Here is a 23,123-nt window from a genome sequence, read left to right as displayed (position 1 = left end):
TGTCCTGCATGTTTCTGTACACACACCTGGATTTACTCTTTGAGGCTATTTTACAAACGATTCATTGTTCCTGAATTAGTGCTGTTAAAGTCAGGGAACGTTTTCAGAGCACAGGCAGCGGCTGCACCAGTTCTCACTCACCAGACAGAAGGAGGACTCGAGCTTTCTGTCCTTAAATGTGCATCGTTTCAGCCCAGCTAAAGAGATACCTGTGGGACACAGGGCGACAGAAGAGCCTCTCTGCTGCAGCTGCACCTGACGAGGCTTCACAAAGTCCTTCACCCCCATCATCATTTCATTCATCATTAGTAGTGTGAATGTCCAGGGGCTGCCCTGCCACCTTTTCTTTCCACCAACAGAACTTTACCAACAACGTGCAAAAATCCAGTTTGTTCATTTGTGAATCGATTCTGAATCATAAGAATCTAAATTCTTCCCTCAATCAGTGTTTCCCCTAAAGATCAATACCAACGTCCCTGGGTCTGAGCCGGTGGTACAGGTCCAGTCCAGTCCTGTAGAACAGGTCCAGACCTGTAGATCAGGTCTAGTCCTGTCCTGTAGATCAGGTCCAGTCCTGTAGAACAGGTCCAGATCTGTAGTACAGGTCTAGTCCTGTAGATCAGGTCTAGTCCTGTAGTACAGGTCTAGTCCTGTAGTACAGGTCCAGTCCTGTAGATCAGGTCTAGTCCTGTAGATCAGGTCTAGTCCTGTAGTACAGGTCCAGTCCAATGTTCGACCCTGCCAGCTGATTGGTTGAGAGACCCTGAAACCTGTGTGTTTCTGTCTCTGGCCTGGTGGTGAGCTGATGTCTCCCCGTTCCTCCTCTCTCGTCAGTGCATGTCTTCAAGAGTTAGTGTGTGTGTGTCATGGCGTGTGTGTGTGTCATGGCGTGTGTGTGTGTGTGTGTGTGTGTGTGTGTGTGTGTGTGTGTGTGTGTGTGTGTGTGTGTGTGTGTGTGTGTGTGTGTGTGTGTACCAGTGGCCTGTGGGGCAGAGGGGTCTGTCAGGCCCACGACTGAGTGATGAATGTGTGTGCAGAGAGGGGAACCAGGTGCCAACTGCATTGACTCCTCTTCTTTCTCCACTGACTGTGTGTGTGTGTGTGTGTGTGTGTGTGTGTGTGTGTGTGTCCAGGTTCACAGTGAGCATGTAGGCGTCTATGTACGGGTTGGTGTCGGCGTGTGTGTGCGTGTCCACGCAGAAATGTGTGCACGTGTGGGGGTCTGAAAGTACAGAGAGATAATACTTCTCTCTTTCTCATCTCCCTCATCCTCGCTCATCCCGACACCCCCCATGCCCTCTCCGTCACACTGCTGCCTCTCATCACAAACCTAATCGTCTCACCCCCTCGGCAAGTACGTGCTGTGCGAATTAAAGCGCCCCTGCCCTCTTTTTCTCTTTCTTATTCCTCTTTGTCTTCCTCCTCCTCCTCCTCTCACCTCCTCCTCATCCTTCTCCTCCTCCTAATAATTTTCGGCTTTTGTATGGAATGGGTGTCCGACTTTAAGTGGCTGCAGCGCTTCAATAATGTGTTTACTTATCTCCATTTAGCTATTGAGCTTCTGACATTTTCAATTTATGTTTACAAATTGCGAACATTAACATGTAAATGTGGAGGATGCCTCACAGGGTTTCCGTACTCATTGAAAGGGGGTCATGAAATGGGACAACAAACCAGTAATGGCACAGCTTGTTCTCCAGCGTTTGGTGTGTAGCACCATTCTGCTGCTAATGGCTCCACACACACACAGAAAATTGCACTTGCGGCGGGTACAAAGGTCTTAGTTTGTGTTCTAACTGGCTGATTAGGAGCATGTGAGCTTCTTTTCTGCCCACAGACTGTGTGTGTGTGTGTGTGTGTGTGTGTGTGTGTGCCTCCCCACCAATGCTATCTGTGCTTGAGCAGTAACCGTCTCCCAACATTAGGGGTCACTTTGCTGTAGCAGCCAACCTTTCATTATGGAAACGCCGTCCTCCAAGAGTGCAAACTGAGGACGGCCGTTCACGCTGCTGTTAAATCACATTTACCAAGTTGTCGGTGTAACAGAAGAACTCCTGCAGCAGTGACAGCTTCCTCTGCTGTGTTTTTGTTGGTTTTTCAGTTGTTGTGTTGAAACTTACAGTCGTACACACACGCACACACACACACACACACACACACACACAGCGGCTAATGCATCCAGTCTGAAACTAACGTAGTCACCAGCTGAGCGGGGACACGAGATAATGCAAAGAGAAAGAGTGTATCATGAAGCAGCTACCAGCTCCTCTCACAAGGCTTTTCAATCAAGCAAGAAGCCCTAATTCATTTTCTCCTCCAAGCCACAGTTGGTTGCAGTTGAAACCACAATTACATGGACAGACAGAGCGACTTAATGCTCATGAAAGGGAGAGAAAAAGGCAAAGTCTATATTCAGGAGTTCAAACTGCGTTTGGTGCGAGCGTGGCTCTGTAGGGTGTAAGAGAGAGCGCCTGCGGCGGGGGAGAGGAGTGAGGCAGGAGTAATCTATAACTGAGAGGCTAGTAATGAGAAAGATGTGCCAGCCGTCTGCTCACTGTGATAAGATGAGGAAGTTCCCTCAGGGCCTGAAGCATCTCTGACCCAAACAACAACAAAGACAACAAACGGGTTACTGCCCAAACCCTTCCTCTCTTTTTCCCCGTTTCCATCCTCCCATCTCCTCCCCGTCTCCCCTTCTTCTCTTTCCATCTCTCTCCCCCCTTTTGTCTCCTACTGTCTCTGTGTGCTTCTATTTCTTTTTTCCAACGTCCCTCTCTTCCTCTGTTCTTCTCTCGCTCTCTATTCGTGCCTAAATCCGGCTCCGCACAAAGCTCCACTGCCATGTAATCACTTTCATCAGCGTTTTTTATTAGCTAAAGAAGAATACATGGTAATTAAGGGGAGTGCGGCCAAGCGTGACGGGGAGAGGCTTCACCCAGCCGCTGATGTGGAACAAGAAGGAAAGAAAGAAAAAGAGGAGACGGAGGGGAGAGGATGGGGCGTGCGGGGGCAAGGACGGGGAAAAAAAGAAAGACAGGAGAGAAAGGGCAAGAGGGAGAACGGGAGAACAGAGAGAGAGATAAGGAAGGTTTGAATGGCGACAGGAAATGAAAGGCTGGAGCGTGAGGGTCACAATGACTCTGGCCGCGCTCGCCGCCGTTGTGTGGAAGCGCACGCCGCCGGAATGGAAATGAGCCTAATGTCCTGTTAATGTGGTCCGAGTCACACTGCACCAACACGAGGACCTCGGCCGCCATCATCTGCCTAATCCCCTGTGTCCTCTCCAATGGCCCATTCAGGACGAGTGCACCGTGAGGGGGCCACGGGAACGAGGACTCCGCCGCCGTTTCATGCTAGGGCGACTTTTATGTTCTTCAGAGCGGCTGAGTGATACACGTGTTAATGAAGTAGACAAGAGATGCTCCTCATCGTGGAGCGACTTGACACGAGTGAGGAGCGCTGGGACTGAGCGACCCCCACTCGGTCCCTCGCCGGGGTCCTTCCTGGAGAGCTCTTCACGTCTTAAACTCTATCGCAACACTGTGGCACCAGAGGAGCGCGAGGGCGCCGGCGAGCTCCATAAAAAGAGCATTTCCACAGCTTCCTACGAGCCTCCCCAGCACGTGGTGTGCGTGCATTCCCTCAACACGGGGGGTTCATCTCACACAGAGAGCTGCCGCAGAAGCCAGTGGACCAAAGAGACCCAACTCACGGTATATTTCCCGAAACATGCCGAGCGCTCTGCCGCCAAGCTGTGCTAACATTAATTTTCTGCTGAAACAGCCACTGGCCTGCGAGAGCAAGTTTGCCCAGAGCTGAAATATCAATTATACTGTTCTCCCTGGCAGAGAGCGCCGAGCTTTAATCTTCACACAACCAATCAAAATGTCGTCTGGACTGGACTGAAAGGGGGAATTGTTGGCCACGCTTAAAAAGGGCAGCAGTTTCAACCCGTCTAGTTAATATTGACACAAAGGAGAGCTGTTGGTGGACCGACCGACCGCTCTGCCGCCATACTTCTCTGTCTCTGTCTGTCTGTCTCTCTCTCTCTCTGTCTGTCTCTCTGTCTTTCTCCACACATGAACACATGAACACCTTCTCACTATCACACACTCATTCATCCACCCAGTTTCTACACCCAGTGCAGGGCCCAGCATGCACTGGGTGAAAGGCAAGGTACACACACACACAGACACACACACAGACACACACAGACACACACACACACACACACACACACACACAGACACACACACTGTTTGTGAAGCCTGAATGTCTGAGGACTGTAGGAGGAAACCATCTCTCACTGATTCACACCTGAAGCCTCAGCTCTCACAGGAGCCCCTTAAAGAAGAGAAGGTCTCCAGCTGAAAGTGGTCATAGACGGAAGTAGGACACACACACACACACACACACACACACACACACACACACACACACACACACACACACACACACACACACACACACACACACACACACACACACACACACACACACACACACACACACACACACACACACACACACACACACACACACACACACAGAGAGAGGCATTATGCACTACAACGTCCTCCCAATTCCTCTGTCTTCCTCTTCACACGGCGCCGGCCCCCGCCGAGCAGCAGCAGCAGCCTTCCTGGCTGGCATGTGAAGACTGTAATTTTCCGCCACACTTCCCCTGCTGTTTGCTGGCTCTCTCCTTGGTGCCGTGGAGATAGGGAGCGAGCGAGCGGTGAACAAGGTGCGGGCCTCGCCAGCTCTCCTGCCTCCCTGCGATTATTAATGCAGCAGCAGCCAGCGTGGCCGCCAGGTTAAAGCAGCAATCAGCACACACTAAATAAGATCATTCACAGCCTCTTTAAAGGCACACAGACAGAGCTGCAGCCACACACTGCACACACTGCACACACTGCACACACTGCACACACTGCACACACAAACAAACACACGGATGAAAGAAGGTGCAGGTGAATGGAAGAAGCTACACTGCACACACACACACACACACCTGCCATGAAGAGTGGAGATACTGGATGATTTATGTGTGTATGTAAAAGAGAAAAGGGTAAAACAGCAAAGTCTAATATAGACGAAGAGGCTGGACATATTCTTCATATGAACGTTGTGGTTTGGACTGACCGACCACAGGTATCTGACCACAGCACAGGTGACCTGCTTCTTGGCGCCGTCGGCACTCCCATCTAAAGATGGGTTCACGGCAGGAGACGCAGCTCTCTCCGTTATTGAGAGATCACAACAGACTTAAATCACCTCACGTTGATCCCCGGCAGGCTGGTAGCTGTCGAGCATAACTGACCTCCTGTCAGACGGTTTTATTTACATCATTTACCGCTGGAGCCCCTGACGGCCGTAAACTGACCGGACAAACTGCTCCATGCTCGGACTCACTGGACGCCTCAGTGCGTGAGGCTAACGTGAGCTCAAACAGCTACAGCTCCACTGTCGGCGCGATCAAACGGCAGCCATAGTTAGACGTCACTTCACTATCGGCCATTAGCCCCACAGCTAACACACGGTGTTAGTTTACAGCAGCCTCAGCCGCTGTCTGCAGGTGTAGTGACTGAATTCATGGGTCTCACTGATGTTTGCCATCAGAAACGCTACCGCTGTCAATACGTGAGGATCCATAGTACCCCATGTTTGGCATGGACGCAGGTCTGCAAAGCTCATTTGTCGTCCAAATCAATCTAAAATAAAGACTTTCTGTCGCTCAGGCGTTTCAGTGGGGACAGAAATGTTTAATGCTCTGAAATAAGCTGTTTTCACACTCGGAACAGTCAAGTTTGTGTTTTACATCACTGAAGATGTGGAAGTTCTATGAAAAACAACTAGTAGACTCTGGATCTGACATGCTGGGTTTACTGCATCAAGGCCAAGAGAACATTAGAATAATTAACAATAATTCAGCATGAGGAGCACAGAGCGGCCCAATCCAAAGAGGAGAAAATCTAAAATATAAAACATGATCAATATTGTAACTAACATTTATTTTAATAAACTAACTGACACACACTGTCTGCATAGTTTGAATATTTACTGGTCTGCATCTCCTCTAAATGTCTTCAGGTTTAAAGGACAGAGACATCAGCTGCATCTGCAAAACACTCAGCTGTCAGGTCTTCATGTCAACTTCAGCTGACTGCAGGCACACGCCCTAGTATCTCCTTCTGCAAAGGGACATTATGAATAAGAGTGTGTGTGTGTGTGTGTGTGAGACAGGAAGCCGAGGCTCAAACAGCTCAAAGATGTTTTCTATGACTTGATGTCAGTGGGCTGTACGGCCACAGTTTATGTCCTATTCTGACAGGATGCTTCACTAGTGCCACTGGACGAGTCTACCTGATTTTATTTTGTATTTTTTCTGTCCTGACAGCAGTGCTGCCCTGAGGCCTGCGACTTCATCCACAGGAAATAATCCCAATCACAGTAACCCTGAGAACGAAGCAGTCTAACACTTTAGATAATGTATTCAGACACTCTGAACCTCCAGCTGCTCACATCTGCTCACCAAGTCTGGACCTTTATCTGTAGAGGCTGTTATCACGTCCAAGAAACACACACACAGGCACGACGTGTACTCACAAACTATAGGCAGTCGTATCGATACGTCCTGACTCACCAATAAGATCTGAGCTGAACGCTGATATATGTAACGTGTTTAGAACGTGCTTGCTACAACTCATGTTGCTCCCTGTGAGATGTCGGCTCCCTCTAAAGCTCCCGGCGGCTCTCCGGGGGGGCGGTGCTGCCTGTCAGGGGAGAATGGGAATCAATGGGAAGGGGGCTGAAGTGTAAACAGATTATTAACACTGTGTTCTGTGCCCATTTCACTGTATTACATACCTCTATGATTCCCAATACATGACCTGCAGCTCAATAGATTTTCAGGCGCGCGCTCTGCAGAAATCCATTGGTAATTTCAGCCTGATCAATTATCCAGTCAAGCCCATCACCTTCTCAGCGTGGCCTCCTCTGATGTGCTGCCGCGTGCAACAGTGACAAACTAGTTACGCTCGTCCAGCACACGTCGAAGAGAAACTACCGTGTGTTTTTAAAGGTTGTCCTATTGAGCTGTTTAAAGGCCACACTCCCACACACGATTCACTTCTTAAGAAACTGAAGTCACCATTAACCATCTGTGCAGTACGTTGGCAGCCACAGAACCAGCAGTGACACACCACATGACTGGAGAGAGACCGTTGGGCTGATAATGATCCATTAACCCACACCAAACTGGTCTAAATGTCATTTTTCACCAAATATCCAAAAGGGAGGGTTTACTGCTAATGTGGTGGACGTCCAGTCTTTCCATTAAAGTCCAGCGTCGCCGACTGTATTAATATTATTACTGTTGGAGCCACTGGCTGCTGTCCACAGGGAGAAGCCCCCGTCAGTCTGAGGAAGACGTCCTGATCTCAGAGCTGTGATAACACACAGAGGAAGACGTCGGCTGCATGGTATGATGGTGTCGCATCATTTATAGCCACAAGAGGCATCGCTCTGTTTTCACTGTACAGACTGTAAAACGTTCTTGTTTATATTAATGGGTGTTGATGGGGGCCCTGTCTGTGTGTGGGGGTAGAGGAGAGCTACTGACAGCTGCAGAGGAACACTGAAGCCTCTTCCTGCTTCGGCTGACGCACTTCATCTGTGCCGTAAAACCAGGCTTCATTTTCAGAGGGACAGCGAGGCCGATAGGGAACCATCACGACGAACCAACACGCTGTAGAGAAGCAATGGAAGTCATTTAATATCAGATCTCAGAGTCCTGTTTGGTATTACAGTTCAGGGGGGGGTCACAGGTCAACATCTCAGAACATGGCCGCCATGCTTAGAGACACTGTGAGACGTCCGAGCTCAAATCTAGATTTGTCCTCCTGTTATTGAGTCTAATGTTTGGAACTACAGTTCCCATGATGCTCTGGGGCATTTAAACAGGAAGTATAATGTTGCCATGGATTCACACAGTTATTCTGTGGGTTGTGAGCCCACCTTTATGTAAGGTTATGTTTTAGATACCCCAGAAATGGATGTACAGACAGCTGCTGTTGATGACTGTGGTCCTGAGGAACCCTGACGACTCCCAGCTGCTTCTTTCTATCATTTCTGAGCATATTTGGAGGGTGTACGCACACTGAACCATGAGTGTATCATGTCCCGTAGCTTTGACTGAGTAATGACTCAGAGGATAAGTGCTATTTTTGACACTAATCGCAGCAGTCCGGTGCTCCGGCTTTTCACCTCCACCGCTGTGTGAGCTGTGCGTCACGGCCTCTGCTGCCGCTGTGGCATGTTGGTACAATCAGCGGGTGAAACTACACTAACCTGCACGCACACGTCCCTTCACGTGAGCCACCGCAGCGCCTCAGGTCTGTCCCCACAGGCCCCCTCGACCGGCCCGGGAGGGTCCCAGTCTGAAACCCTCTGGAACAGACCGGGTTAAGATACTGGGAGAGTTTTTCACTGCTCACGTCTGCAGAACGCTGAAAACTTTGTGCCCGTCTAACGCCTGCCTCTGTAGGCTAACTTCAGACTGACGGCGTGACAGCGCTGCAGAGCTAACACACAGGTCCTATCACGGTGTTGTGTTCGCTGTCCAGCCTCCTCCTCGCTCTTCTGATGACAGCCACAGTCTCTCTCTGGACTTTCTTAAAACTCAGCTCTTTGAGTCTTCAGAGGACAGAGAGGGCAGCTGTCTGCTCGCCTGTGATCCTCGGATTACCGCTTTACTTCATCTGTGTGAGCGAGGCCGGCCGTCTGAGGCAGAGGAGTCCAGATAACAGTGCTGCTGTGTCTGCTCTGCTCCCACAGAGAGGTTTCCTCTCTCTGACCAGGCTAGGGAAGCTTATCTGATCCTTAAGCCAAAATCAGCTGTAATTTAACCAGAAATACAGAGAGTGTCTCCGACCTCTGAAGTGAGTGTGTGGGGTTTTTTTTTTTTTTGGTGACCAATGTTTTGGGACCAAAGTCCTCCTCAGACCGGAGGTTTGTAGAGGCAGGAGGACTGCATGTTTAAAACCTCCAACACAGATTTGGACAGAGGGAGAAGAGAAAACATTGTCAGTCATTTCCTGTGAGGACTTCCTCATTCTCTTTAGATGTAAACATCCAGAAGTTAAGGACAGACTAAAGTATAAGTTAAATATACTCGTGCTGTACAGCGTGCACCCCACAGCAAACTACACTCCAAGTCAGGCGGCCTGAAAATGTCTCCCCGACATTCAGTATGGAGGACGATTCCTCAGTAGGATTTAGAAAAACAGTCCCGGGTCAGCGGTTTGAGTGTCGGACTCGTTCACCACGAGCTTCAGCTGCTCTCCACATGAACTCTGAAAGTCTTATTTTGTGTGTTCACATTCTAACAAATCCTGTGGTCACCAGACACGCTGTGGCATTTACACCCAGCCCCGATGTTAAGTGAACAGATAGAAATAGCATGTGCAGAGGAGGTGAAGTGTGGTAATTTTTCAGCACTCTGCACCTCTACAAACACGATGGGATTGAGCGATGGGGAGAAAAAAAGAACAGCATTTAGACAAAGAGCCATGTTGAGTGAAGAGATAGCGTGAGCGGGATAGGTGGTGGGGAAAGGGGCTGGTGATTGTGTTGAGCCATCCATGGTGAAATAGCGAGTGTTTTTCCTGCTCTGAGAGGGGGGGGATAGTCGCTGGGCAGATAGATGGGAGGAAAAAACGCTGCTGTGGCACTGATAAAGTGACTGAGGACCAGTACTGCCACACTTGGACAATTCCAGACACAATCTTCTCCCCTCTTTTCTTTTCTTTCCTCTGCTGCCAACCCCTGTTCTTGCAGGCATAATAATGGCTGTTTCTGTCCCCTGACCTTCTCTCTCCCTCCCTTTCTGTCTCCCTCCCTCCCTCCCTCTCTCTCTCGATACCTTCCAGTGTCTTTCAAAGATGTGGGGAAAAGTAGGAGGGGAGTCACTTTGGGATAAAGTGAAGCCCTGACAACCTTTCATTAAACAGGCCAAATTAGAGGTTTGTAACCCCCCCCTCCTCCACCCCCACCCCCAGCCGCCCGAGCTTATCCACCTCCACCTTATCCTTTGTGGCCCCGGCCTGCAGATTCGCTATCTCAGATCTGTCAGAGGAGGGTATCTCTTGGAGCTTGTGAGCTAGAAACAGCTTCTGATCTGCACTTGCACATTATCAGTGGGATGTAAAAACGCCTTCAGTCTGTGCACCACAGGCTCAGCTGAAGGGGAAAAAAAGACATTAGCACAAAGGTTCACAGTTGACGGCATGCAGATTTGCTGACGCCTGTAATAAAATAAGGCCAGCCGGCTGTGCAGGAGTTGACATTGCATATAGGTGTAGAGCCGGGCATCTGCATAAAGAGCCTCTGCTGCTGCCAGCAGCCATCATGGCCTCGACAGATTAGAAATTGTGTGTGTAAGGATTCACCGCAAATAATGAGAAATGAGTTTTAAATTGTAGCTCAGGCACAGTGAAAAAATGGGCCCTGTCAATATGTGGTGCGTGTGATGCAGAGAGAGAGGGGGGTGGGGGGTGAGAGAGGGAGGATTTAGGGGCGAGAGAGATAGGGAGAGACAGAGACGGAGGGAGAGGGAGAGCGAGGGATCAGGGGATGACTTTGTTTTGGTTTACTGCTTATTACCATCATAATCCTTTGTCCTGTTTTCCACTCTGCAGTCCGGGCACACCTCTCGCCTCGTCTCCGCGTTAGACACTGTGATTGCCTTGTATTTAAGAAGCCTTCTGTGAGCCTCTGTTCCGACAAATGCTTTTCCAATACCAATCACAGCTGAGTGCACCTCATTTGAATCTGTGAAAGGGGTTTTGATTCCATCAGCAGAATGCTCCTCCAAGCGCGGCGCAGACCATTCAATACTGAGGCTGAGTCTGAAAGCCCCACAATATTCTCACCTAGTATATGCACACACTGTAAAGGGTTTGGGTGAGGGCTGCCTCGCCTCTTCAAACCGTGTTGTGCATTAATCCCCCTTTTATTCTCTACACAGGGCCTCATTAGCTCCTCTCCTTTATGGCGTTTGGAAAGTGTAAGCTGTGCTCCATGTGACTTTCAAACGTGTGATCAAACAGAAGCGCTTTGCTGCTCGTAAACTTTGATGAGGAGTGAAAAAGGCTAATTGCACACTCAGTTTTAGTGTTTGATAGTGTTTATGCCACCTGGTCAACCTCTAATGTGTGTGTATACATGAGGCGTGTGTGCGTCTGACGGCGTGCGGTACACGCCAGCTGCTGATATCTCCACCGCAGCAGCTTGTTGACCTTCAAACTTATCAGTGCATATCTTTTGTCGGAGCAATTGCCTGCCTTTTGGTCTGTGAGGAGTTCGGATAATGCATCCAAATTAAAATCTTTTGTAAATCCCATTGCTTGATTGCTTGAGAGCCACTGAGAGTTGTTCAGCATTAATGCTGAAGGACTTCCTCATTCCCAAAGTCATTTTCTCTTCATTATTCAGGCGTGTATTAGCACCTCTTCCTTTCCACACACAGCCACCCCCCCATCACACCCCGCTAAACTGCCTCACGACACACAGTTGGCTCAGGAGTCGAGCTTCCTCTGACCCGTGTCACTGTGCCCACTTCCATCTACGCCGCGTCCTTAAAGCACGTGGGTCACATTTAATGTGACTTCCTGCTTATCATCACACCAGAAACACAATCAGGTTTATTGTTGACTAAGTTTCCACATCACAGGGATTCTGCCTCGGTACGTTGGAGCCAAATCTAAAATATACAAATGTGAAAGAAAGGTATTTACAGAGCAGAATATCAGGAAAGTCTGTCTGTAAGACTGAGCATCACAACCACAGATGGTTCTTATTCAGGAATTCCTCACGTACGTATGCCTTCATCTGTATCACAGGAGGACTGGAGGGGGGGGGGCACCACACCGGCACGTGGGGAAGAGAAGAAAAGACGAAAAGTACGAGGGGATCCTCCACACATGATGTCAGTGCAGTTCACAGGGTCACCTCCCCCACGGGGGAACACAGCAGTCAGTAGTTTAGAGGGTAAACAGCTGCTTCGTGACGGAGCGAAGAGGAACACCTGGTTGACCAGGTAGTCATCGGTCAGTCACTGGTGTTACTTAGAGAAGGACAAAAGCCGTCCTACTCTATGATTCTCATGTATTTACTGTGCTGCCATGCTGTAATTCACCACTAGTGGCGGACTGAAGGGTCCTGATCCTGGTTTCAGAGAGTCCAGATCAGCTTATTAACGCTCTTGTCCCGGCCACCCCCCTCCACCCGCTCTGACGAAGACTGGGTCGCTGCTTGAAAAGCCTCTTGGTGGAGGCAACATAAAATGGTCCTGGGACACCTGTGAGGTCATGAGTACCCAGTGTCCAGTTCATTAGGTACAGCTCAAACTGCTGCAGCCTCTTAGTGAGCCTGGAGTGACTCTGCTGTTTCAGCCTGCATTAGTCTCAGCTAGGTGTTCCTAATAAACTGGCCTCTGAGCGTCTTCAGGTGTCAGCGCTCAGCAACAAGATTTATGACCAGAGCTCATCAGAATAAACTTTGTATAGGGCTGTTTCACACTCATACCAACAACTTTCAGACAAAGTGACCACTTTAGTTCAGACATGTCCCCTCTGCACAGTGAATGGACGAGGGCTCTTTACATTAGACCTATCCCAGCTGAAACAGTCTGTTCAAAGGTGCCCACCAGACTGAAGTACTTCCTGTTTCTGGCTCCATTTCAGTGCCCACGGACTACAGTATGATACACTTCTCTCCATTCAGAGCAGCTTTCCGTGCCCACATGAACGTGCTGATTAATGTGACACAGTGGTATAAAACAAGCTACAAACAACGTTTAAAGCATTGAGTCTGTGCAGGCAGAAGAGCTGATGGCATTATCAGCTGATAACAGAGAGAGTCATGAAGTTATTACGAAGCACGTTCAGCCCTTTTCACCATCTCTAAACTACAGTTTCGACCAGAACATCCGAAGCTACACGTTCATTCAGGGGAAATGTGGTCACGTGAGAGCATGTAAATGTGCCAACGTTCTTTGTTTGGCCGTCGATCAGGTCCACAGGCGCAAAAAGCACATTTAGTTTAGCTTTAGGCAAAGAAGACAGACCTCGTTTCTACTAGTGGACAGTCTAAACACTCATTTCTGATGCAGATCTCAAAGTTTCACACCAGGAGATTAGGTGGAATCAGTCTGGAATATTTTCCTCGTCAGTGCTCACACACTAAAACTACCAGGTTTCCTTGAAGAACAAGAACGTGTCCAACTTCAGAGGGGAAACAATGAAAATCCAGTGACACAAAATGAGATGCCGATGAGCTACGAGTACAATGTCTGCTGTCGACTGCATTAATGTTTCTGTTATATCAAACACAATTTCATGGTTGACATGGTGGAAGAGGATTAACACCCAATTTATGTACCTTTAAAGGAAACACAGGCTGCTAATGCCGCAGCCTCTAATCCTCCCGGCACCGCGCGCACGGATGTGTTCAGCCTGCTAGTTTGACTGCGCCGGCTGGCCCGGATCGCTGATGACTTAAGTAGTGACTGAGGGAGTGCAAAGGCTACAGGGAAATCAAGAGTCGTTCTAGCCAGCAGCCAAGAGAGGGACTTGACAGTGTCAAAGGATTATGTACTGTGGGGCTAACAATACTAATGGCACTTCTTTTGCATTATGATAATTGCCAAGACAAAATTGCCACCTAATTTCTGCCTGTTTCTAATTATTGGGCTCTTCAATGCAAGCAGGCAGTGGGAGCAGAGCATTGGCAGGCAATTAAACTCCTGCAATTATGGCTCTATTGTAAAGCTCAGCTTCACCAAGGATTTGTAGGGCAGAGAGTGATTGCTCTCCGATGCAATTAAATACAGGATAAATCTGGTGCGGACCTGTGAGCGAACCTTGTAAAGTTCACTGCTGTGTTTTCCAACAAGCAGCCAGGAAACCTGAACCAGGTCGGCGCCAACGGAGGCACCTCCAGACGTCGGTTACAGCGCCCCCCCACCGGGCGCACATGCTGGAAACCAAACCACTCTCACTGTGGATGCAAAAGAACCAAACAAAAAGGAACAACCATTTGCATAGAGAGCATTTCCAGGGAGGCATGCTGGGTAGGATTAGTGCTCCTCTTCCTCTAGCGTGTCGGAGTGAGCGGTGACCCGATGCAAATGCGTGCGCGAGGAAGTTTAGAGCTATGAACTGTGGGATACAGAGGAGCGTGGCCATCTGGAAACGCAGTGACAGGAAGGTGTTTATGAGAGGCTGGGGAACAAAGAGCCACAGCCTACTTTGTCTCATTTTGTTGTACAGCAGCCACTGATCCAGCGCCGCGCCGCTAAAAGGCTGGCCTGGGAGCACGGGGGGGGGGGGGGGGTGAAGTGGTCAATAAAGGGCTGCGAGGAAAAGTTATGTCCAAAGCTGTGAAGAGTACAGTGTCAAAGCTCCAGGAGTCCACGGTGGGGGCAGGTGAGTGGGCGCCCAGATTAGAACGTCCAATGAAATGAGACAGCAGAATGAATGCTGCGTGTTAAACCTGCTGAGGAGGACATCATCACCTGATCCATGTTTGTAGTCGCCCTGGTCTTCAGTGTGACGGCTGACTGTCAGTCATTACAGAATTATTGATCACTTTAATGAGCTGTTATTAATAAAGAGCAGGAGATGAAGGGCTGGGTGGAACAGCCTTTCTTTGTGCTTCACAAAGCAGCTTGTTAGAAGCATCATTGTGCCCTCGACACTGAAACAGGAACCTGTGCACAGATTTTAATGCCGAGCTTCCACTGCGTCTCACCTGCTGATTTCTGATTCTCTTATTTAACTGTTGCTCAGAGGACCTTTGCCTCCTGCAGCCGTCCGTCCGGTTGGACCGTCGCAGTGGAGTCCACGTCCAGCAGCTACGTGCCCACCTCTTCATTCATTACTGTAGAAACCTAATAATCAGTCCGCACCAGATGATCTGTGTTGTTCTTAAAGTTTCACCAGCCGTGGATGCTAAACATCGAGTCCAGCTGTCATCAGTGGTTTTTAAGACAGCGTTAGTGAGTTCATTCCTGTGTGCTTCCAGCAAACCTTGGACTGGGGGGCCGCAGGGGGAGCGGGCGGTTTGAACTGTGCGGTGGGCAGCATCAAATGCAGCACTTGGTTTGACGAAAATGGATCAAAACGTAGTGACGTCTGATGTTTCTGACCGGATGTGCACAGACCAGATGTGCGGACACGCTGCCTTGGCTCTGTCTGCTGTTGTCTGCTGGTCTGTCTGGGAGTATTATCATATACAGTAGGTCGCCTAACGTTTCCAAACTCAAAGCTACAGAATCGGTCCACACTGGCTCCGAGGCATTCATTTACTTTTTGCATTTTGTTTCAACACGGCAAATTAATTCCTGATATAATTGATCACATTTTTCTATGAAGTCCATTAACTTTCAGCCTGAGGCCAGACGAAACAGAAGCACCAAACGCAAATGTGATTATCAATTGCTGCTGCCAATTTAAATTAGAGGCAGTGGCTTTAATCAAAGTGTGAGCAGTAACACAGAGCAGCAGGGCTCGGCTCGGCCCAAGGCAGCTCATGTCACACCCACGAAGCGCCACCCTTTCATGTCCAGGTGGAGCTCCAGAAACATGAGATCACTGGTCGGTCGGTGCGATCGCTGTGTGAAGCTGATGAAGCTACAGACATCACTTTCACTGACGGGCCTCATAAATCAGGGGGCTGTTTTTTGTCAACCATATGCTTTCACTCTTCCTCTTCCTAATGCTGAGGGCTTTTAAGTGCACCAACTTTCCTCCTTCGTCTCTTGTGGCAGCAGTGCACATACGCCCACCTCCCCTGGCCCCCTCTACCTCTGGCTCCATCTCTTTCATGCCCATCCTTCCTCTCCCTCTCTCTCATGTTTCTCTTTTTCACAGGCATCTTCAATGAAACTTTCCTGACACTTTGTGAGACACATCTGCATTGCAGTGCCGGGGGGGAAGCAGCGGCTGGAGGAGAGGAGATGTGTATGAATAGCTGGAGTGCAGAGTGTGAGAATCAGGAGGTCTGACCTGCCATTTACCAGAATAATGGATGCAAGAGTGACAGGGAAACATCGCTGCACGCATCATTGGGAGTATAACACCATCGTTGTTTCATTCGCTTTTTTCTGCCTTTGAGGGAAAAACATGCTCTTTTCAACATACAAAAATCTAATACAACCATTTGCACCTCAAAGTGCTGTCAAAGGGAAATCACAGAGAGGGTCATCCACCCCCCCCCTGAGCCTCCCTGTTATTAATGGCGTCATCACTTTTCCTCTGCTCACTCTATTTCCCTTCTGATAGCGGGGCCTGCTTCATCGTGTTCTGCCATGTTTCTGTAATTGCTCCAACAGCCTGCCTTATGCTGAGCATATAGTTTTTGTGTGTGTGTGTGTGTGTGTGTGTGCCCACCAGAGTGTGTGTGTGTGCATATGCATGTGTGCGTGTTGCTGTGCCCCCCCCACCAGGGCCGGCTGCGAGTTTGTGGGGCAGAACCGAGCCGCGGGCGAGCTCCACACGGAGCGAAATGACAGCCTCCAGGCCACCATTGGTTGATGACCGTGAAAACACTTGCGGTTAACGTGAAGCGAGCGACCGGCTGTCACAGCGAGACGCCGCGCTCACGTGCAGCCCCGACAACAGCACAACAAGCCCCTCGACAACCAGACTCCGCAGTGCTGCAACAAACAACGGAGGGACGGCCCCCCAATTCATAACAGCACCCACTTCAGACATCTGAGGCACACAGAGCGAAGAGGGAGAGGAGCACGACACAAGCACCACTATTTGTCACAGTCTTTGGGAAGAAATGGGTTTTCTTTACTTAAATCCTGGTGGGCAGCAGGGAAAGCTGGGGGAGGGTGCCGAGGCAAACGGGGAGGTGAGCCCGCAGGGGGGGGGGACGCCTGGACTGTCACAGATGCCAGCCAAGGTCAGAGAAAGTGAGGAGTGAGTGCTCAGAGGCCAGCTCTGTGGAGGAGGTGTGAGGGAGCGAGTGACCAGGCGAGAGCGACACCCCCACCGCCTCCACCCATCAGTAAATGAAGCCACTTAAAGGAGAAAAGTGCTGCGCTCAAACAGGTCAATACTCGGCACTTGCTGCACCCTGATGGTGTTATTTAGCCGTCTTTGGAGGCGAGAGTTGTGTCTGAAGACTCTTTGCTCAGAAAAGCACATGTTCACTCACAAGCTGAAATGTTTAATCTGTCACATGCCCCCCCCCCCAGCAAACAGGTTCCTGAAGTTAAAGAGGCGATAAATCATGTGGCAGCATCACGTGGTAACGTGGGATGATTACAGAGCTGCTTTTATCATCAATTTTAACCTCTCTGTGCTTAAATCACACTTCTGTTACCCCCTGCCCTCTTGCATCGCTTTCTTGTCTCCTCTCGCTCCAACAGTGCACACACACACACACACACACACACACACACACACACACACACACACACAGTTTATTATGCAGTAACATTACCGGGTCCCCTTAGGCAGCTGTGCATCTCTGTATGACTGATGAGGGTAATTTCTCCCAAACAACAGAATGATCACTTTGGTGGTGAGCGCCACAGACCCCCCCCTCCCTCCCTCCCTCCCTCCCTCCCCTCCTCCCACTGTCTTCCCTCTCTCATCTTTTCTTTTTAGCTCACAAAAAAGACAAGAAAAAGAAAGATATTTGTTAGTACGTCTCCTGCAGTGTCTGGAATGGTCCCAATGGAGATAAAGAGCTCCACCCCCCCACACATACAAGCAAAAAAATAAAAAATAAAGTCAGTCCTTCCACGGATCCAATCAATCACCAAACTACTGATTCTTCAAAGATTCCCATTCAAACTCTGCTATAAAAGACATTAACATCCAGTTTCCTGCTTTCCAGTGGGTGTGTGTTGGTGTGAGAGTGTGTGTATGTGGAGCGGGGTGGGGCGGGGGGGGTTCCTTATTTTTTCCTTGATTACCATAGGGATCCCATATAACACACATGCCACAGTGAATGAGCCTCACAGTCCGGACCGGGCTGAGCCACAGTGCTGAGTTTATACTGTCTGCGTGCTGCTGTGCACCATGGGATACGCTGAGCAGAGAGTAGTTAGGACCTGTCTGCCTCCGTCTCTTGGCCTCATAGGTTCAGCCTCAGTGGGCTGTCTTTACCTATTCTCCCATCTGTCAGTCACACACAAAAACAAATCCACCTGTCGGCCGGGAGCCGGGGCTGAACGGGCCGGTGCCACAGCTGTCTGGGCCCCGACTCGGCGCAGACGGGGGCGAGCCAGCGCCCTCCGCTGGCGACGGAGGGCCCATTAGGATGGTTATTACCCCACCTGTCAGCACCATCTCCTCACCTGCGCAGATACACCAGCCTAATGAAGACAGTCACCGTTAAGGCAGCTCTCTGAACGTGGAAGTCATGCCTCTGTGCTTTTTGTGGTCCCTGTGTCCTTGATCACAAGGGCTCTCCAGCCTCGGAACAATATAACAATCCAAGCGTTAAGAGACAGGCATTGCTACCGCGCCACTTGATTGCCTCAACAATGAAGCTATTAATGCTGCATTATGTAAATTGTAATGGTCACAAACATCTAATAGGATAAAGGCTAAGTACAGTGCAATTTAATGCTGCTGACTTTCACTGGCTCTTTGAAGGATGTTTTCAATTATAACAGAGCTAATTTAATTCATTGTTTCGCAGCTGAAAATGCATTTTTAAAGGTTGACTGAGTCTCTATTTCCGAACTCAGGTTTAATCAGTCATGTACATTGAACAGTGGAACGTCCTCTACAGAGATTGACAAAGTTGCCGGGGATCTGCGTTCTCGCTTTTAAAGGGACACGGCAGCCCTGCCCTTGCTTTTTTCCCCTCAGATGGCAGCCTTCAGCTGTGGAGGGGAGGGTGTTCATCTAAAAGATGAAAAGACCTGCGCCTTTAAGAGGGCTGTCTCCCCTTTCCCTCATGCTCCCCCTCAACCACACAGACACTCCTCCTGTGAGCATTTGTGAGGCAGCTCCTGTCCCTTATGTCTCTTTGTAGGGAGCAGAATAGTCTTCCCAGAGCATCACTGGAGACCAGACAGAGCTCCAGGGAGGACACAGACCCCCCTGCGACCCCGGCCTCGACCGCCGTGGACGCCCCGAGGAGCACGAGGAGAGGAGACGCAGAGCCACTCCAGCTGGAGGAAAGCATCCAGAGGTCCAACACAGGAGGAGGAAGTGAGCAGCTGGACAACCCGGGAGGTCAGTTCTGAGTTGAAGACGACATGAACAGCAGACCAGAATCGGCGGCGCCGGACTGGATCGGCAGGAAAAAGGTGGAGTCTGAATGTGAGGCTTTAGCTTGTCTTTAGAAAAGTTTTGCTACAGAAGAATCAACAGAGTACTCCGTATCGTTTGCAGCTTTTAAGGACAAAAGCGCCACATGAAATCCACCCAAACGGAGGAAAGAGGATAATTTAGCGTCTGTATTTTTATCCTTCTCCAGAGCTCTTTCCAAACAGCCGTTTGTGGAATGAAATTGAGATGCTCTTTAAAGAACATCTTGAATGGTCCCGACAGTGCTCTTAATTCACCAGCCGGCGTTTATCTTATTTCTCCAGCTCTTTCTGAGAGCGAGCATTAAAGACTTCAGTGATAGTGCTCCTGGGGAGCGGCTAATATTCCTTACACCAAGTCTTGAAACTTTACAGCTGTTGACTGGGGGAGAAGAAAGTGCCACATGCAGGAGAAAATGATGTCGAGCTGTTTTCCATGTGGGGGACGTGTGTGCGTGGACTAACGCTGCTGTGGGGGCGCCGAGGATAGAAGACATGTTCACAGGGTGTGGACTGGTCAGTGGCCAGGACCGGTACCTCAGCAGGGACGCTGCGAGGCCCCACCCAGGACTAGAGGTGGACAGACCCATCCAGATGGAGAACGGCGTGGCCCCCGGGACCTTCTCCGTCCACCAGGGCCAAACTCACAGCGGCGCCGGCCAGCCGGCGGCACTGAACAGCATTTCCAGCCCGCTGAAGCCGACACCACTGCCGGCCCCCCCACCTGCACTCAAACTCGGGCAAGAAGGGTTCAAGAAGGTCTGCCGGACCGAGGAGGACGGCCCCTGTCCCTTCCCAGGACTGGCCTCGGGGGTGCTGGAAATGCGCGTGAAGGAGGGAAGTAAGATCCGCAACCTAATGGGATTTGCCATGGCACGGATGCAGGGGGAGAAGGGTGTCAGCGGGGGAGGTGTGAGCGGCGGCGGCGGGCTCAGGCAGGTGGTGTTCACGGGGTCGGGCCGCGCCGTCACAAAGACCATCACCTGTGCGGAGATCATGAAACGAAAGGTGGGCTGTCTGCACCAGCTGACCAAGCTGCGGTACAAGGTGGTCAAAGAGGTGTGGGAGAGCGCTGAAGGGGGGGCGTCTGAGATGACGGTGCACAGGACTGTGCCGTCCATCAGCATCCTTCTTTCCAAAGACCCGCTGGATCCCCAGGAACCGGGCTATCAGCCCCCAGAGACCCTCAGTGCATTGTGGGAGGAGAGAGAGGGGGCGGAAGCTGCCTCGCAGGCGGCGTGTAAGAGAGCTCTCGGACCTCTGCCGTACAGCGGTTTCCCCCGCTGTAAGAGAGTGTGTCTGGGGGACGGAGTCTCCGTCCAACCCCCCCGCTGACGGGCTGAAGCGGAGTCAAACGGTGGAGAGGATTGAATCAGAGGAGTTCATCTGGCGCTGCCCTCCACTCAAGCACAATGCTGAGACAATCAGAAGACTCACTCAGACAGAACGGCGCTTTCTCACAAGGACTGAGTACCACCTCCAGCCTCCAGAGGTCAGTTGGACTGGGACCTGCAGCTCTCCTCTGTACATACAGCATTTAACGGATGTGCTTCCCGGCACGTCCAACATGATGGTCTCTCACATCCGCAGAGCTGTGATGGGGTGTGCTGGCGTGCTGTAAAATGTTTAACAGATTCACATCCCATTTCACAGCGACAAAAGAAAAAGCCATGAAGAGCGCAGGCTCCTGTTTGCAGTAAACTCTCTACAGCCTGTGGACAAAACCATTTATTAGCCTCATGGCACAATCATCTCTGCTCCTCCATGTTCTCACAGTGCAGCCTCTGAAAACACACGCCGTAGATCCAAGAACAGAGACCAGAAACAGCTTAAAGCCATCAGTGGTGCGACAAACGCAGAAAACACACCCGTTTTATTTGTCTGATTATTAACTCTCATGAAAACAAAATTAAATAAACTGGGTTTTTTTCCCCAACGGACTTTTTGTTTTGTATTTCATCATTCTTACTCACACATCAGTGAATTTGCAAAGCTCTGATTGAACAGAAAATCACAGTGGGCTGATCTTTTGATAAGAATAACGGCAGTGAAATTTGTCTGTAGAAAAAGCTGATTTAATGACAAAGCTGTTGATAAGGCACAGCTCCTAAAGCAGCCCGGCCTGACAGATACGCCTGGGGCAGAAATACAGGCAGCGATTATCATTAAGATAACAACATAACATCACACAACACAGTGGAAAAAGGGATTAAAACTCGGCTCGACGGAGCTTCACACTGCACCCTTCCTGCAAAATATGAATCCAAGGAAACGCACAGTAGTCTTCTCTCCCTCAGCCAACGGGCCTCCCCACCCACCACATCTATTGTGCTTCTATTCTATTCTACCGTGTATCCAGCCAAATATTACGCTCAACAATGTGGTCTAAAAGAGCCAAGTTTTCACTGTAACACGACGCACTCGTAGCCGACTGACAAAATGAACGAAATAGCTGCAGACTTTCTCCTGCTGACATTTTTTACGCGTTGCCTTTTCACACCAGTTAGACTCCATTTTAGCTGCAAAAAAACAGAGCACCTCTGAGTAATTGCTGGAGCTTAACTGGATGCTGCAGACGTCTATGGCAATTGGATCAAAATTCAACTTGGAGCAAAATGCAAAAAAAAAAAAAAAAAAAAACCAACAACAACAAAAAAAAAAAAAACACAGCTGGGAGCGTACGCATTGAATTTATGGATTAAAGATTTCTACATGTAATTCTTAAGAACTTGTCCTGCACAAGACAAACAAAATCAACCCTCCTGACAGTGATTTAATCCAAACACTTGAGAACTTTTTCCACTTAATCAACCGTGTCTTCTGGGGATAATAACTTAGACAAGTGGAACCTTGTCTGAAGCTTTTACTGTTGATCTTAATGAAAATCTGCAAACGCAGATGTCGGCCTCCTGACGTCAATTAATCACTGCGACTCCTAACTGGGGAGGAAATTCTGCTCCAGCTCCAAATGCAGAAAAAAGCAGAGTTACTCCCTGTGGCATTCAAATGCGTCTTTCAAAAGGAATACAATCTGTAACATTTCGTGCAGTGGTCAGCCTGCACTTTAACAGTCGACGGCAGACTCGGTGATTAACCTCGCTCTCGATCCCATTAAATGAATCAGAGCACAGCAGAGCAGCCAAGGTTGAATAAGAAATGCTGCCACTGCAATACAGCACATATGTGGCAAACTGTATGTCCTCGAGAGCGCGGGAAGGTTATCGCTTCATGTCGCCGTTATCACACAGTTAACAGCTTTCGCCCAAGAGCCTGTGGGACAGTCGGTGTGCGATGCAGGTCACAAAGATAATGCCGCTATAAGTAAATTTCAAATCGACCCGCATCTCTTGTTGAGCATTAAGAATTCGGGGCCGAGTGTAAAATGCAGTGGGGGTAATTAGGGGTAACGGCACGGCGCTCCTGAGTGAGAGAACAGATAAAACATACTGACAAAAGCATTATCCCAGAGCTAAATCCAATGTGGCCGGGACCAAGCGGCACGGCGGAGGAGTCGACACAGTGCACCAGAAGATATGGAACAAGGTTATTCACGGGCTGAAAGTCCTCCTGGTCAATAATGTTTGTCTTTAAAGACACAGTCAAGGTGGACCGAGAGGAGGTACGCGGCCTAAAAGGCCCGACGCGCCGTCTCAGGGTTGTTAGTGTGTGGGAAGCGTCAGACTCATTACAGGAGAGCAGGTGAAACCCTGAGCACCAATCAAATCACACACAAGCCCAAGCTGAGGGCAGACACACGTACAGTTCAGTGACGTTTCCACTG

The 23,123-nt window shown here is 49.7% G+C and overlaps 1 protein-coding gene across 1 annotated transcript; it reads left to right on the top strand.

Annotated features, from left to right (window-relative positions):
* The first annotated feature begins 19,837 nt into the window (after window positions 1-19,837).
* Window positions 19,838-20,677, top strand: LOC139202424 (ribonuclease P protein subunit p25-like). The gene has a single exon (XM_070831945.1). The coding sequence runs from the start codon at window positions 19,838-19,840 to the stop codon at window positions 20,675-20,677; it is 840 nt and encodes a 279-aa protein (XP_070688046.1).
* The last annotated feature ends 2,446 nt before the right edge of the window (window positions 20,678-23,123 follow it).

This window comes from Pempheris klunzingeri, chromosome 1 (genome assembly GCF_042242105.1).
Source record: "Pempheris klunzingeri isolate RE-2024b chromosome 1, fPemKlu1.hap1, whole genome shotgun sequence".
In the NCBI taxonomy this organism is placed as follows: domain Eukaryota; kingdom Metazoa; phylum Chordata; class Actinopteri; order Acropomatiformes; family Pempheridae; genus Pempheris; species Pempheris klunzingeri.
The sequence above is the reverse complement of the archived record's forward strand: the minus strand, read 5'-3'. Positions and strand labels throughout refer to the sequence as shown.